We start from the raw sequence: 18,043 nt of genomic DNA, 5'->3' as shown, positions 1-18,043 counted from the left end.
TCCGTGTTTACGTGAACCCTCCCACCCACCTCTCACTTGTGAAATATAAACTTTTCATGACCTCTTCCCTAAAACTTCCACCTCCTTACATAGCAAACAAATTTCTTAATTTTCAAGGCTCCCCTTTCTTAGCCCCTCTTATGTCCTTCCTGTGTCCTTGATCATTTTAGCTCTGCAGTTTTTATCTTTATTCCCTTCTCCTGAGGCATCCTTCAACAGTGCCACTCAATATAGTGTGTGACTTGGGAATGCAGCCAGGCCATAAAACCCCTTTACTCTCCATCTACACACACACACACACACACACACACACACACACACACACACACACGGTGGGGATGGGGTTGGGGGCTAAAGATGAACACTAAGCCTGTCTAGCCTAAGAAGAAGAATCTCTCTTTGGCCTATCAATATTTAACTTGTTCTAGTACAGTATAGGGCAGTACTGATTCCAGATGACAGCACACTTCCAATCTCTACTAGGCAATGTTACAGTGAGGGTTCACTATTTAGCAGGTAGACAAAGAGTAGGGTTTTGTATTTTAGACTTAGATACGACTTAATTAAGGGTTAACAGTCAAGTAGTCATCTACTGAAGAGCATGACCCTATCACTAGGGAGGACAGGACTGCAAAAATAGGGGAAAAAGGAAAATAAACAGTCCTACAGTGAACCTCAATTTTTAGCCAAAGAAAGTTTGCAAGCCTGGGAGAACCACCAAAATTTTTAAGTCATGTCCTGTACATTAAAAGAATCTTGAGTTTTAACTTCCTGTTCCTCTAGACCAGGGGTTGGCAAATTAGGCTCACATGCTCACTGCATGTTTTGGTTATGTCCCATGAGCTAAGAGTGGTTATTACATTTTTAAAGGGCAGAAAAATAATCAAAATAATACTTTGTGGTATGAGAATATAAAATTTCATATTTCAGTGTCCATAAATAAAGTTTTATGGGCTCATAGCCATACTCATTCATGTATGCATTATCTGTGGATTCATTTGTACTGTAACAGCAGAGTTGAATAGGTATAACAGAAACTTGTATGACCTCCAAAGCCTAAAATATTTGCTATCTGGCCCTGTGCAAAAAAAAGCGTGTGGACCCCTGTTCTGAATAAGCACTGTCCAACCGAATTTTTTGCAATGATGGAAATGTTCTATATTTGTGCCCTCCAGTTCTGAAGTCACTAGCCACATGTGGCTGTTTGACCCTTTGAAATTTGGTTAATGGAACTAAAGAACTGAATTCTTAATTTCATTTAATTTAAATAACCACAAGTGGTTAGTAGCTACCATATTAGACAGTACAGCTCTAGACTATTCTCAAATCTTCCGTATTGACATTTTTTGCCCCTTGTGCCAATATCTTACTCCCTTCCCGTGTCACACTCTATGTGGATTCTCAGTTCCCCCACTCCCCTACCCCCAGCCCTATTTATCTTACTCCAAGCTAGAATATTTACTGGGTTTTCTTTCTGGGCTCTCCATTGTCATAACTGAAATCTGATCAGTTTACCAAGTTTCACCCCGTGAATTAATCCACATTATGTGTACACATATAAATGGACATTTATACAAGTTTCTTTGTGTTGAAGGATGGAACTGTGCTATGTTCTTTCTTCTCTGCATGAGAGAAGTAGAAAAGCCCTCCACATGCTGGATCCCTTGTTGCTGCTGGAGCCTGTGATATGGATCACCTCCCTCCAAACACATTCACAGAAGCTGAGAACAGCAGATGTGTACTTGCTATTTGAATCTCAAGGAAAAAAATTCCTTCATTGCAAGCCTTTCTTTCCTCCCCCTAGGCCTAATAAACTGAAGTTAGTTGATTTCTCTAGTTTAATAGATGCTTGCTTTTTTACTGGCCTTTTCTAGCTGGGCAGGAGAACAACCCCAATACTGTCTCAATCTTGGCTAGGAGTTCTAGGAAAAGCATTAAAAAAAATTTTACCAAACTAAATGAAATCCACATAAATGGGCTTTAGTAGAGACAGCAGTTAAAATGGAAAGAGATTAAAGGTTATAACTCATAAAAACCATTACTTTGTAATTATTTGTAAAAGTAATCTTTAAAGTCTAGATTTTTTTACAGCTACACCCTAGGAAAAAATGGGTTTCTGTAAACTTCCAGCTTAAAGAGAAAAGAGGGGACACCTATTTCTGTTTCCCTAGATTAGCTATAGCAAGCAAAAACAAAACAAAAAACCCCACAAAACCCTTAGTCCATTCCAAACATCTAACTATGAAGTCAAAGTCTCCTAAATCCTGACAAGAAAAAGTATCTGGTTTCATATATATCCCACTCTGAGCTTACATAATTAAGACAGGGACCTGCCTAGAAAAACAAAAACACTGAATCCTTCAGGTACTGTACAAATCGAGAGCCACTGGACCCAACCATCCGAAAGGGGGCGCCAACAACATTTAGGCAGCAAAAGAAAACCAGCTCAGAAATGTGAAACTTCCCTCAGGCCAAGCTGTCCCAGAGTTAAAAGGGTCAGTGCAAAGTGTTATAAAGCACTGAAAGGCAATTCCCGGGCGAATTTTGTACTCAGGATGCTAAGAATTTCCACTAGGCTTTAAACTATGCTATTCATCACTGAGCAACTGAGGGCCATCTACCCCCAAGTCTCTCCCACACTTCCTCCCCGGAGTCCTACAAATAAAAGACAGACCTTACACCATCACCATGTGAACTAAAGACAAACCTTCACAGTCTAACCATGAAAAGAAGTTTCCACGTTACTCTGCCATTTACTCATGCAACTCCGCTGCTTATTTTGGATGCTGAGGGGGGTGCTTGTAAACTTATAATGTTCTTGTGAACTTTCTTATCACAGCACACAAAATGGTTGCATAACCTGATCTTGCAGGTCCTGATGTTTTTCTTTAGGCATGCATACACAATCTATCCAGGTGAAAAAAATATCAATCCGGACTCCTCTGTGCTTGAGCTGCCATTCACATAAAAAGGCAGAAAACTTAGTTGTTGTTGTTCCCTAGCCCTTCACCTTCTGCCTTTTGGTTTTATTCTGGAATTCAGAAAACCAGACAATTCCAGTGCAGAATTCATGGGATTACTGCTTGGTAATCTATTAACCCAGTGTGGGTTCATTAATAGTACTAGGGTCTTCAGGAAACCAGAATGAAACCCCCCCCCCCCCCCCCCCCCCCCCCGCCAAAGAAGTACCATTAGCTGTCCTTTCCACTTTCTCTACAGAAGCTGAACAAGAAAAGAATGAGAATACTGCATATCTGCATTACCGGAACAAGAATAGGGTGGGTTTTCCCTGGAAATCCAGAGTGATCAGGCCCCACAAAACCAGTGCCTAGAGCTATGCAACAAGCAGGGTTCACAGTTGAGTGAACATCAATGCATATGAGTATAGGCATTTCAATGCAAATACATGCTGAATATGAAGGATTAAAGAAAGGGGAAATTAATCTTTTTCATAACACAGGGCACTTTTTTTTTCTCTCCTGTGCGCTCTCTTTTTTAAGTCATGCACACAACTGCTGGAGGGAATCCAACTTCCCTAGTGTTGTGGTGGTGCTTTATAAAAAGCAGAACATACACATTTAAGACCATGAATTTCCTGAGGATGCCAGCAACTGAGATTCTGACAGCTCTACTGAACGGCCTCAGAAAAAAAGTGCTTCACTAAGTGGGGCCAGACTGATGAGTGAAAATCTCATTTCAAACCAACCTTCTATTTCTCAAAGCTCACAGCTTCCTGAGGTGTGGATGGTTTAAAGTGTTGGGTTGCTGCATTTGAGGGTATTTGAATACGTTTACTGAAGGGACTTTATTTTTTAGTTTGTTTCTAATTGCCCCATCCAAGTGATGGTTTTGCAATACCCACAACAATAAATAGGGCAGTTTCATGCTGCTTTAACAAGTGGCTCTATCTCCTCCCAGGCTGATCCTCTTATGGCCTAACATCTCAAACCAAAGAACAAAGTGGCAGCGCCCCTTCAGGTTATCCCTTCAAAAAAAAAAAAATCTGCCAAAGAAGGTTATTCAGCTTTTGAAGACTATTCACTTCAAGAGATGTTGGACTAGAGCAAAAAACTTGTTAAAACCCCTTTCAGTCCCATCACAGGATTGTATTAAACACAGGATTCCTCAAACATCCTAATACTCCAACCAGGCTATTGCTTTAAAAAGAAACTTTAAAATTCAAGTGGTTTCTCAAAAAAAATTGTTAACCTATGTTAAGAATTTTTGTAACCTCAAATCCAAGCCTCAGAGAGGAGAGTAATTTCCAACTTGTTCCTTCCTCTTCTGATACCATTCTGAGAGAAATGTCAAAGACCTAGAATTTTTAAAATAGCATTTTATAAATAATGTATTCAAAGATTTTGACCTACTACATAAAGTAAGAATCCCACTCTTTAAGAAAAATATACAGATTTAGGTAAGAGTTTAAATTCTAAGAGATTCAAGCCTGATGCCAAGTCTTTAGATTTCTAATGCTTCAGTTCCAAAGGACCAATGGATAGCAATTTTAGTACACAAAATTCCACTATGTTGTATAGTTCCTTTTCTCCTGGGTCAGACAGCTTTATTCTGCTTCATTAACCCCTTCTTTGCTCCTTGATGGATCTTGGAATCCAGTTTCCCTGTAAGGGAGAAAAAGAAGCCTCATTATTTATTTTTTATATTTGCAATGCAAATCTTTCATGGCCTCGCAGGTCCTCTGGTTACTGTGTTCCTGTCACATTCAATTATCTTGCTTCAGGACTCAGATACTTTCAAACTTCAGAATTTCATTCTGTAAGAATGAGGAATCAGTGGGAATACTGTTTAAGGACACACAAATGTGGGCACTCTCACACACACACACACACACACACTCACACACACAACCACACACACACACACAAAATAAGTATTCACTTAAAGAATCTAAATAGTTAATATTTCTAATTATGTAGCTACTATGAAAGAAACACCATGGTTTCTCAAGATGTCTGATGCTAAGGCAAGTTTTTAAAGAATACACACATGTAATAAAGGAAGGCATTTCACACAGTGGGAAACTCATTCTTCTGACCTGTTAACTGGCTGAGCATAATGCATGAACCTCCCTTGCAGTGAGAAAAGCAGTTGAGTTCACCCCTTTGCTGCCTCCAACCTAATAGGGGGAGGGACCTGCAGCAGTGGAGTAGAAGCCACATGAATGCTTTATTGACAAAGGGCCCCTATCACCAGCTAAGAAGGGCAAAGGTCATAGGCTGTATGACTCTCCTAAGTGTTAAAGTTAGAAAACAAGCAACCTTCCTGTCCCAGGTGACCCTAATGAGAGGTACTTCACTGATGTGGTCCCTGACCTCTGACCCCTCAAATCTACCAGGACAGGGTTTGGTTCAGTGGTAGCAGATTTAAGAACTATCCCTCTCATGAAGACAATATTAACAAAGTTCCTGTCTGTTTTGCACATTGCTTTCCCCCACAAGACTTAGTTAAGTCAATAGTGATGGGGACAGTGAACTGAAACAGAAACAGGGCAGTTCAGTCTCACACACACAAAAAATAATAAAAATAAAGACTAACAAATAAATAAGGAGCCTCCCTTCAAGGACAGCCAGGTGTAAGCGTGACCCATAACTGCCCCATATCTGTTGTCACGTAAAACCTGGGGCAAGTTATTTAGTCTCTCTAGACCTCAATATTCTCATTTCTCCAACTAAAATAAGAATACATGTTTTGACTGCTCCAAAAGATTGTGAGAAAAATAATCTCAACCTAACAAGTTTTCCTGTTTTCTTAAATTTTGTTTTCTTTTCCCCCTTCATCTCTCTAGAGATATACCTGTCTCTGGAATAACATTACTTCTCAGAAACCACCCTTCTTCAGAAACCATCACTAAGTAATGCCCGGAATGCTGTCCACAATAGTCACAAAGCTGTTGATTTTAATTTGGGCTTTAGAGCACAGAGTATTCCCAGGGATTTAGGAGTCTTTCATTCCCCAGGCTGCCCAGCTGGAAATTCGAACATGTGCCAGCAATCTGGCAAAAAGCCCTATTACAAGGCACGTTTGCCTTTGTATCTCTAACACTACCATAGTGGGTGCAAAATGGTAGGTGCTCAATAAATGTTTTCATCAAATCAATTAAACAAAGAAAGCAGACATTACAAATTTTAAAACCTTTGAATTATAGGAACTAAGTGCTCGCTTCGGCAGCACATATACTGAATTATAGGAACTAAGTCACCAAAATTAGCAGATATCAGATAAACATGAGAGTATCCATTGTAAAGGTGGTGGTACCCAGAGGTATAAAGAAGTACTGCATCTTATTCAACTTTTTAGGGCAAGCTAGGACAGAATTCAGAATTCCACCTAGAACTCTAGACTTCTAGTTTTCTGTATTGAGTAAGTTAGAAGACTGAGGTCCTAACTGTAGTTCTGAGACTAGCTAGCTGTATGTGAGGAAGTCGCCTAGTTAGTCTTATTCGATGCTTTCTCGATGCTAAGAGGAAATTGGACTATATAGCACAGAAGCCTCCTTCCAGCTCTGATATTGTGCCTAAAAGTGAAAAAATGATTGGAATAATCTGTTTCTGAGGCAATCTGATAAAGTGAAAAGAGCAGAAAAACCAGAGACAGAAAGATGTGAGCAAAATACAACTTCTATAAACCTATTTACTCAGCTGAAAAATGAAAGGAGGGAAAAATTCCTACTAACTTACAAAGTTGAGAAAATTAAAACTAACATTGAGTGCTTTCTAAATACCAAGCACTGTGCTAAGTTTTTTATATACACTAAGTCATTTAATCCAATAACTAATTGAAATACTGTATGTTAAAGTGCTTCATAAACTCAAAGTTCTCTGAAAAAGTAAGGTAGTCATATCGATGCTGAGGCTTGGGAGTTGTGTTTCTTATTCATGGTCTCAGTTTACAACCCTAGACAAGTCTTTTAACTACATGTATTTCAGATTCCTCATATAAAATAGAGACATTACCTTCTTGACACTCTCAAAGCTTTATTGTTTAAGAACATTCCAAGTACAATCTTCAGAAAACTCCAGTCTGATTGTGAAAGCCCTCAAGTGAGACCAGCTCAGGAAAGATCAACCCATAGGAGCAAAGGACTCAATGGGTAGGCAAACTAATTCCTGGCTTCAAAGATGATGTCATAAAATGGAAAACTAATAGGAAGAAGGAGATATAGATAAAGGAAAAAGGGATTTCCAGAGCATTTCCAGGAATGCAGAAATTCTTTCATCTCCTAGACTACCTAAGAAAACCATACGAGTGCCAGCAATCTGTGAGCTCCTTATAAGTAAGGACTTCTCTGCATCCCTAACATCTACCACAGGGACTGTCAATAGTAGCAATTCTTGGGCCAGCTTCAGGCCATGAAGGCAAGGGACTGGGGCTTCTCGCATGAAGAAGCAGTCATTACAGTTGCCCTCAGACTACAGAAACTCTGAAATAGGTACTATTTCTACATATAGTACCTACAGCATTTCAGTGTTAACCACATCCTCAGTCATGGTGCCTAAAAGAAAATCAAATACATGTGCAGCAGATGGACAAGAAGTTAAAAGGGGGAAAAGTATTTGTCATCAATCGATATAACTCTCATAGGGATTTTCACATGTTTTGCATAACATATAAGGCAGTATTTGCATGAGTCTCTAGAGCATGGAATTCATTTGAAGTAAAAAGATTTCCTTTATCTCTTTGAGCATTTCACCTAAATATTCTACTATACTTTTTTGCATTTCCTTATTTGAGCAGACACACAGCCAAGTGATCATATTGCATATTGCTCTTTTCTGAATTATTTCAACTTCAAGACACATAATTATCCCCAGGTCAAGCAAGCTCAAGTTTATGTGTCCAAAAGCATAAATCAAAATATATGCCTTTACTTCCAGTTATGGAATGAATAAGGAATGAGAATAAAAGGTACAACATAGAAAAATACAGTTAGGGGCGCCTGGGTGGCTCAGTCGTTAAGTGTCTACCTTTGGCTCAGGTCATGATCCCAGGATCCTGGGATCTAGACCCGCATCAGGCTCCCTATTTGGCAGGAAGCCTGCTTCTCCCTCTCCCACTCCCTCTGCTTGTGTTTCCTCTCTCGTTATGTCTCTGTCAAATAAATAAAATCTTAAAAAAAAAAAAAAGAAAGAAAAATACAGTTAATGATATTGTAATCATATTGTATGGTGATAGATGATAGGTACACTTGTGGTGGGCATAGCATAACGTATAGGGATGTTGAATCACCACGTTGTACACCTGAAACTAATGGTGTGTCAACTATACTCAAAAAATTTTAAATGTGTGTCTGTGTGTGTGTGTGTGTGTGTATAAAACCTTAATTTAAAGCATATATATATATATATATATACGTGCATATATATATGTGTGTGTGTACACACACACACACGGTACAACAGGTAAATTTCTAAAAGCTTATTTGCAAGTCAGAGTTTGGAACTTGCATATCTCATAGAACTAATCTATAGAAGATTCCTAAGCCATCCTACAATAGAAAAACAAGAATAAAAACATTTAAGTCATAGGGCTGTAATTGAAGGAGAGTATATTATTAATACTACGGACCTTAACCACTTAGTGTAATGATGTATCTAGAAGAAAATGTGAAGCATTTCAAATTAAGAGCCAAATACATATTTTCCCCTGTGACAGTGGGAGTAAAGACTTTTTCCAGCTGTCAGCTACTGAAGGTAGCTCCTTCGGCCTATGGGGAAGGAAGTTCTAGCAGAGTGTAAGACTTTTATTTTTTTATTTTTATTTTCAATTTTTTACCTAAATTCAATTTAGTTAACATATAGTGTATTACTAGTTTCAGGGGTAGAATTTAATAACTCATCAGCTACATATAACTCCCGAGTGTAAGATTTTTAGAGATGGTAAAGAGGAATGAAGGATGAAGGAATAAAGTGTTATAGGGAATAGAAACTTTACACCAAACTAAATCCTCAGGTAGAACATGATTTTTTTTCCTTCTGGGGAGCCTGGCTGGCTCAGTCTGTAGAGCATGTGACTCTTGATCTCAGGCTCATGAGTTCACAAAGGCCCCACATTGGGCATGGAGCCTACTTTAAAAAAAAAAGAAAAAAATTCCTGAGATACATAGGGTCAACCCATTCTTTCCTTTTTTTCTTTAAATTTCGCTATTATTTCTGACCAATGTTTTACCCTGTCTGGCCTACCATGGAAGAAGCTACAGTCTCACAATTTCTCTCTAGTCCTATTGTCCCTGAAAGAAGCACACAGCCCATTTTGGCTTTTTAAAAGCTTTTTTTTTTTTTTTTAAGATTTTATTTATTTATTTGACAGACAGAGATCAGAGGTAGGCAGAGAGGCAGGCAGAGAGAGAGGGGGAGAAGCAGTCTCCCTGCTGAGCAGAGAGCCCGATGCAGGGCTCAATCCCAGGAATCTGAGATCATGACTGAGCCGAAGGCAGAGGCTCAACCCACTGAGCCACCCAGGCGCCCCAGCTTTTTAAAGCTTTTAAGAACAGAAACAATGGGGGAAAAGACAGGAGGTTACTAAAGCTCTCTCCTAAGAACATCACTCCTCCCACCCCTCATTAAACCTTATCGAGAAAAACAGGCCAGTACATGCATTGAAGGTAGGTCTCTGGGAGAGAAAGCAATGGAGTAAAACATTTCAGAGAAATATCTAAACTCTGTTTATACAGAACGTTTTCTCAAAAGAGCTAAGCAGCAGATAAAAACCAAGATAGGGAAGGAAGCTAAGAAAAGGTTATGGGGACTCAAGATCAAGCAGCATTAGATATGGAAGAGAAGACCTAAAATCTTTGGCTCCTACCACCAGTGCTGCTATGGGTGTCTAGAGTTAAGGTGAGAATGAAACAAAGAGGGATAGACTACCACAACCAAAAAAGAGAAAAGAGAGATGTAAGTCCTAAATAGTGGAGGGGCGCCTGGGTGGCTCACTTGTTAAGCGTCTGCCTTCAGTTCAGGTCACGATCCCAGGGTCCTAGGATCAAGCCCCACATGGGGCTGCCTGCTTGGCAGGAAGCCTGCTTCTCCCTCTCTCACTTACCCTGCTGTGTTCCCTCTCTTGCTGTGTTTCTCTCTGTCAATTAAATAAATACATTTTAAAAATCTAAATAAATAAATTAATAGATCCTAAATAGTGGAGGAACGCCTGGGTGACTCAGTCGGTTAAGTGTCCAACTCTTGGTTTTGGCCAAGTCATGAGATCGAGCCCTGCATCCGTCTCTGTGCTCAGCGAAAAGTCTGCCTGATATTCTATCTCCCTCTGCCCCACCCCTAGCTTGCAGTCTCTCTCCCTCTCTAAAATAAAATAACTAAATAAAATTTTTAAAAAATAAAAATTCTAGGGATGGCTGGGTGGCTCACTTGGTTAAGCAACTCCATTTGGCTCGGGTCATGATCTTGACATCCTGGGATCGAGTCCCACATTGGGCTCCTTGCTCAATGGGGAGCCTGCTTCTCCCTCTACCTGCTTCTCCTGCTTGTACTCGCTTTCTCTCTCTCTCTCTGACAAATAAATAAATAAAATCTTAAAAAATAAAAATAAAAATAAATAAAAATCCTAAATAGCGGAGGGGGCACCTGGTTGACTCAGTCAGTGGACCAAGCAACTCTTGATCTCGGGTTTGTGAGTTTGAGCCCCAAATTGGGTGCAGACATCACTTAAAAAGAAAATCTTTTTTTTTTTTTTAAGATTTTATTTATTTGATAGACAGAGATCACAAGTAGGCAGAGAGGAGAGTAGAGAGAGAGGGGGAAGCAGGCTCCCCGCTGAGCAGAGAGCCCAATGTGGGGCCCAATCCCAGGACCCCGGGATCACAACCTGAGCTGAAGGCAGAGGCTTTAACACACTGAGCCACCCAGGTGCCCCTAAAAAGAAAATCTTTAGGGGCGCCTGGTGGGCTAAGTTGTTAAGCATCTGCTTTCAGCTCAGGTCATGATCCCATGGTCCTGAGATCCAACCCCATGGCAGTCTCCCCACTCAGCAGGAGGCCTACTTCTTCTGCTCTCACTCCCCCGGCTTGTGTTCCCTCTCTTGCTGTGTCTCTCTCTGTCAAATAAATAAAATCTTTAAAAAACAACAAATAAGGGGGCGCCTGGGTGGCTCAGTGGGTTAAAGCCTCTGCCTTTGGCTCAGGTCACGATCCCAGGGTCATGGGATTGAGCCCAGCATAAGGCTCTCTGCTCAGCAGGGAGCCTGCTTCCTCCTCTCTCTCTGCCTACTTGTGATCTCTGTATGTCAAATAAATAAATAAAATCTTAAAAAAAAAAACAAAAAACAAATAGGGGCACTTGGGTGGCTCAGTGGGTTAAGGCTCTGCCTTCAGCTCAGGTCATGATCTCAGGGTCCTGGAATCTGGCCTGCATCGGGTTCTCTGCTCGGCGGGGGGCCTGCTTCCCTCTCTCTCTCTGCCGGCCTCTCTGCCTACTTGGGATCTCTCTCTGTCAAATAAATACATAAAATCTTTTAAAAAATAAATAAATAAATAAATAAATGAACAAATTCTAAATAGTAGAGAGCAAGAAAAAAAACTTCCAGGACCACTTAGCTACCTGCTGGGATACAGTCTGAAGTAAATAATATATGTAAGTCAAAGACAATATGTTCAGATTTTCTGATATGTAGGAATCTTAAGAATATATGTCTCGTAAATCATGAGGGTTGCCTGAATTTTGTGATGAATATACATTAATCTAAATTCACACTTCAAGTATTTTGTGATCAAAAGCAGTATTACTCAAAGTGTAGTTAGCTGAGCAACAGAATCAGTATCACTTGGGAGAGAGCCCAGAAACCTGTGTTTTAACACCTTTCTAGGTGATTTTTATTTACAGTACAGTTTGGAAAGTACTTCTCTAGGGGCACCTGGGTGGCTCAGTTGGTTAAACATCTAAGTTCAGCACACATCATAGTCTTAAGGTCCTGGGATCCAGTCCAGAGTTGTTGGTCCAGAGGCCCCCTTGTCCCTCTGCCCTTCCCGACTCATGTGCTGCCTCTCTCTCTCTTTCAAATAAATAAAGTCTTTTAAAAAGAGAGAGAGAGAGAGAGAGAGAAAGAAAAGTACTTCTCTATAGAATAGGTTTATCAAATGGCTAGTTGGTCCCCAAGGTATAGGGTAAGGTAGAGTTGTGCACAGCTGAAGACAATGATTTCCCCCAAATCATCCTGTTCACATAATGGGAAAGCAGTGCCACAGAGGCACAAAACAGTAACTGACATGAGCAAACGGGAGGGTTGTTGAGGTTGTTTTTAAAAATAAGCTGGGCAGAGAGGACACCACTATGTGTTTCCTAGGACTTTTTTGAAATAGAAGAGGCTGTGATAGGACTACACAGAGGAAGAGAAGTTGGAAGTTGAAAAAATGAAGTCAACAAAAAGTGATTAAGAAGTGAATATGCAGGGGCGCCTGGGTGGCTCAGTGGGTTAAAGCCTCTGCCTTCAGTTCTGGTCACGATCCCAGGGTCCTGGGATCGAGCCCCACATCGGGCTCTCTGCTCAGCAGGGAGTCTGCTTCCCCCCACACCTGCCTGCCTCTCTGCCTACTTGTGATCTCTGTCTGTCAAATAAATAAATAAAATCTTTAAAAAAAAGAAGTGAATACGCAGAGGGTCTATAACCACAAATACATAAAGCAAAAGTTTACAGAAAAATAAATAATCAAGAGGTTCCCAAGAGAATGAAAAGCAAGAATGCAGAGTTTTAGAAACCAGTAATCACAGGAAAAGTGGGAAGTGGAGCCTCCAAAACACTCGAAAATAGACACCAACTTAAATCTTACTTGGATTGAATACTGAGGAACAATGAATAAATGTCATTATTGCCATTGGTGTGGGCTTACTACTTCCTTTAATGAGTAGTGCAGCAGAGTAAAGCATACTCTCTTGGCTGGCAAATAAGGATTTTAAATGTAATAGGGTCTGTGGGCACTTGGGTCGCTCAGCTGGTTAAGCGTCTGACTCTTAGTTTCAGCTCAGGTCATGATTTCCGGGTTGTGAGATAAAGCCTGGCATCCGGGGCCCTGTGCTCAGTGGGGAGTCTGCTTAGGATTCTTTTTCTCTCTCTCCCTTACCCCTCGCCCTGCATGGATACTCACTCTCTCTCTCTCTCTCTCTCTCTCTCTCAAAATGAATAAATAAATCTTTAAATGTAATGGGGTCTTAAACAGAAGTTTAGAGTGATTCACTAGCATGCCAATAATTGTGGGTCAAGGTACACTTTGGAAAGGCTATGCTATGGTTAACACTAAAGTTAACAATAAATGTAATTATATTAATCTTCCAAAGCTTGAGATGCCATAGAACACAGTAAGAAGAGAAGATTTTAAGGTTTTAAACAAGTGAGACACAAGACAAAAAGAAAGAAAAGAAACAAAAATTAGACCATCAAAGCTTGTGACTTACAGATTTTTGGATTTCCTTTAATAGGAAACTTCACAATCATTTCCTGGGGATTTGTGCAGATGAAAACAAACGGAGAATCAGATTCTTGACTCATGTCTGGATACTGCAGAATATAAAAATAACAAGTTCAGACTAGTTGGGACAGATTTTGAAGTTCAGGGAGATCAAAGGATGTCCCAAATTTCACCTCAACATTCTGATGATAGCACTCTCCATTTCAGTCAGGTAAAGAGGATTATGCTCAACAAGCAAGAACAAACCTTCCCCTTTCCCCAGGCCTTAGCACAGTAGTCTTATGCAGTCTATTGCCTGCCATTTCTGACCTCCTATAATGGGAACAACTTCTTTCTAAAAAAAAAAAAGATACCTGATATTTTTCCAGAAGAATCAGGACTGACTGTTCTTTTATTTATTTTTTTTTAAAGATTTTTATTTATTTATTTGTCAGAGAGAGAGAGAGAGGGAGAGAGAGCAAGCACAGGCAGACAGAATGGCAGGCAGAGGCAGAGGGAGAAGCAGGCTCCCTGCTAAGCAAGGAGCCCGATGCGGGACTCGATCCCAGGATGCTGGGATCATGACCTGAGCCGAAGGCAGCTGCCCAACCAACTGAGCCACCCAGGCGTCCCAGGACTGACTGTTCTTTTAGTATAAATGACAAAGTTGGGAGATTTGGAGGTCTCCTTTGGGAACATTGGGCACCCCCAGGTTAACTTGAGTGAAACACTGGAAGGTTTAAGAAAAATAGAACATTTGTGGAAATGCTGCCAGCAATAATCAACAGAGCCCTTCTTTCACTATAAGGAAGGAAGATGATTCATTCTGAAAGGTATGAACATGCAAAAGCTGTTTTGCTGGATGCATTCCAGACTTACTTAGGGTGAAAAGGTAACTGGTAGAGCAATTCTGAAAATTATTTAGAAGCCTCCTTTGGATCTCCCATCACAAATCTGTGTGAATACTTAGGACTTGTATTCCTTCTGCAAAGACAGACACAGAACCTAGAGTAAGACTAGGTTGGCCACATAATCACAATTTAAGGCACAATAGAGGGTTGGCAGAAAGTGCTCTCTAGCAATGCCCAACTTATTTGTTTTTTCATTATTTCCTATCTTTTATGTCCTGTATTTAGCATGTTTGACAAATATGACTCACAGGCTGACTATGGCATTACCAAAGGAGCCTTTCTCCTAGTAACTACCATCAAATATATAAACTTATTTTCCACTCTTATTCACCTGCTAAGATATGTCCTCTAAAGAACTAAGGCTCAAAAGTAGAAATGGAGGTTTCAGTAAAATAAGAAAATTAAAATTTCTCTGTAACTAGTAGAAACATAAGTAGTTAAAACTTCTTTACTGGGGCGCCTGGGTGGCTCAGTGGGTTAAGCCGCTGCCTTCGGCTCGGGTCATGATCTCAGGGTCCTGGGATTGAGTCCCACATCGGGCTCTCTGCTCGGCAGGGAGCCTGCTTCCCTCTCTCTCTCTGCCTACCTCTCTGTCTACTTGTGATCTCTGTCTGTCAAATAAATAAATAAATAAATAAATCTTTAAAAAAAAAAAAAAAAACTTCTTTACTGACCACTTGACCACTCTGTCTTAAGTGGTTAAGTAAGGCTGTGGAGAAAACAGAAGGGATTTTTAGCACCTTTTGGTCCTGCCCACATACCACGGCTCTCTGTGTGGGACAGGTGTGGCATGTACGTTGATAAAACATAGCTTAATATCAAGTATCAGACACAATTATATTCAGAGGCAGGGTCAAAATGTTCACAGTAGAAAAAAAAAAAAAGAATAAAGATGAGAAGGAAAATGCTCTTCTTTCCTTATACCCTGGATCTTTAGAACTCAAAGAAAAGCAGGTTCCAGCTGTTACTGCTGAGGTGCTTTGGCACGAATAAAACCAGAGGCTGCCATCGAGATCTTTCAACAGAATTCTACAGAGGCCTCAACAGCAACAGTCACAATTCACATCTCTTCAGTTTTCCTACTCTCTCCCCTCTGTGTCTCAGAATGTTGAGGCAGAGGACAGTGCTGCGAGGACCTCACAGCTCTACTTTTCTAGAACTATAACCCAGTTCAGTCATTCTCTCCACTTTTTTCTGCATCAATAAATGTTCTCTCTCTACTGACTCTATCCCATTAAACATACTTTCTGTAATGTCTGCCATAAAACAAAATCTCCCCATTCTCCTCAAGCAAATGCCCCATTTCTGATTCTTTTTACAACAAAATTCACTAAAAGATTATGTATGCTCCCTGCTTCAAATTCCTCTATTGTTTCTTGAATTCATTATAAACAGGCTTTCACTCCCAACACTCCACCAAAACTATTCTTGGTGAACTAAAGGTCATTGTTCACTTCCATGTTGCTAAATCAAATGGTCAGTGCTCAGTTCTCATCTTAATTGACCTATTTGTAGAACCTGATAGAATTCTTCTCTCCCTCCTTCACGAACATTCCTCACTTGGCTTCATTCTCTTCTTAGCTTTGCTATTACCCACTGCTTATCACCTCATCCTTTAAATGTTGGGAGTGCTTCAGAGGTCAGGCCTCAGACCTCTTCTCTCCCTACATTTACCACCTTAGTGATCTTCTTCAGGCTCAGAGTTAAAAAATAAGATCCTGAATTTGTAACTATGAGAGGTGATGGATGTTCTCTAAATATATTGTGGTAATCATTTTGCAACATATACATGTATTAAATCATTGTTGTAAAAAAAAAAAATAAATCATTGTTGTACATAGTGAACTAATACAATGTTACATGCCAATTATATCTCAATAAAACTGGGGGAAAAAATGAGGTCCTGGAAATGCAAATCTAAACCACAGTGAGATATTACTTTATGCTTATGGGATGATTATAATAAAACCAAACAAAACTAAACCAAAAAACATGGAAAATAACAAGTATTGGTAAGGATGTGAAGAAATTAAAACAGTCATGCATTGCTGGTATGGGTGTAAAACAGTGCAGCTGCTATGGAAACAGTTCGGTTTTTGTAACATCAAAGAGTTACAAAATTACCGTAAGGTCCAGCAATTCCGCTCATGGGTATATCCCTCAAAGAAACTGAAAGCTGTTACATGCTCCCATCATCTCACTTGTTCACCAATGTTCATAGCACCCAACAGTTTCCACAATCCAAATGTTCATCCACAGACAGATGAACAAAATATGGTACATACACACAGTGGAATATTAAAAATATTCCAGAAATTCTGATGAATCTTAAAAAATTACACTTACTGAAATAAGCCATACACAGAAGGCCAAATATTACCTGATGAGTACCTATACAAGGTACTTAGGATAAGCAAATTCAAAGAGACAGAAAATAGAGGTTATTAGGAGCTGGAGGGAGGAGGAAGAAGTTATTATTTAATGGGGACAGAATTTCTGTTTGAGATGATGAAGAAGTTCTGGAAATGGATAGTGGCAATGGTTGCATAACATTATAAATGTACATAATGCCACTGAATAGTACACTTAAAAAAGGTTAAAATGGTAAGTTTTATGTTATGTATATTTTATCACAGTACAAATAAAATTTTATAAAACAGAGATCCTGATTCAATTCCAAACCTGCTCCTCTCTTATCCATTCCCCCCTTTAAAATGAATAATGAATGAATGAATAGATATCCAGCCTACTAGCTATTCCATCCTTCCAGTTGTTCAGGCCAAAACCCCCACAACCACCTCACTGAGAAGTTCTGTTAACTCCACCTTCAAAGGATATCCAATATCTCACCACTTCCTAAGACCTCCACAGCTACCTCCCTGGTCCAAGCCATCATGTTTCCCTGGATTACCACAATAATCTCCTAATTGGTCTCTCTGTTTCTGCCCTTAACCTCTCTCTCTTCTATTTTTAACAGGGCAGCCAGAATTATTTAAAAAAACATATCAGATCATACACTCCACTACTTAAAACTCTCCAGTGGCTTTTCATCTCACTCAGAATAAAAGCCTAAGTCCTCAGCATAACCTTCAGGTTCCTGGAGAGTCTGGCTCTCTATTTCCTCTTTGACATCTTTTCCTACTACATTTACCCCCACTTTCACTCTACTCCAGCCACACTGACTTCCAGGTTGTTCCTCTTCTTGGATCTTTGCACTTGCCTATTCCCTCTTCCTAGAATGCTCCCACCTCTACCATGACCCAGATATCCACAAGGCTTCTCTTTCTTCAGAACTTTGTTTAAATGTCAGCTTTGCAGTAAGCCTTCCCTAATCATTCTATTTAAAATAAAAGCATGAATCTCCTCACAGACTTGGTACTCTCAACCCTTTTTTGTTCCTATAGCACTTACCATCATCTAATATATTATAATTTACTTATTTAAATTTTTAAAACATTTTATTTTTAAGTAATCTCTATGCCCAATTTAAGGCTCAAACTTAAAACCTGGAGATCAAGAGTCCCACGCTCAGGGCATGTGGGTGGCTCAGTTGAAGAATCCAACTCTTGGTTTTGGCTCGGGTCATGATTTCAGGATGGTAAGTCTGAGCCCCACACCCAGCGCAGAGTCTACTTGAGATTCTTTCCGCTCCCTCTCCCTCTGCTCCTCCCCCTGCTTGTGTGTGCTCTGTCAAATAAATAAATAAATAAAAATTAAAAAAGAG

At 39.9% G+C, this 18,043-nt stretch overlaps 1 protein-coding gene across 3 annotated transcripts in view; it reads right to left on the bottom strand.

Annotated features, from left to right (window-relative positions):
- Nucleotides 1-4,304: 4,304 nt before the first annotated feature.
- Nucleotides 4,305-18,043, bottom strand: part of LOC111153229 (thyroid hormone receptor interactor 4) — a 67,686-nt gene continuing 53,947 nt past the window's right edge. The window contains exons 12-13 of one of the 3 annotated variants that reach the window (XM_022512124.1): nucleotides 13,416-13,518; nucleotides 4,305-4,622 (exon numbers count right to left, since the gene is read on the bottom strand). In XM_022512124.1, the coding sequence (XP_022367832.1) occupies nucleotides 4,555-4,622; nucleotides 13,416-13,518 (171 nt within the window). In that variant the 3' untranslated portion in view covers nucleotides 4,305-4,554. Of the gene's footprint in view, nucleotides 4,623-13,415; nucleotides 13,519-14,332; nucleotides 14,393-18,043 lie in introns of those variants that run through there. The other 2 variants (XM_022512126.1, XM_022512125.1) reach the window with 2 other exon arrangements.

The sequence above is a fragment of the Enhydra lutris genome, unplaced genomic scaffold (genome assembly GCF_002288905.1).
Source record: "Enhydra lutris kenyoni isolate GAN:26980312 unplaced genomic scaffold, ASM228890v2 scaffoldscaffold31, whole genome shotgun sequence".
Classification (NCBI taxonomy): Eukaryota; Metazoa; Chordata; class Mammalia; order Carnivora; family Mustelidae; genus Enhydra; species Enhydra lutris.
This window is presented reverse-complemented; position numbering and strand designations above follow the sequence as displayed.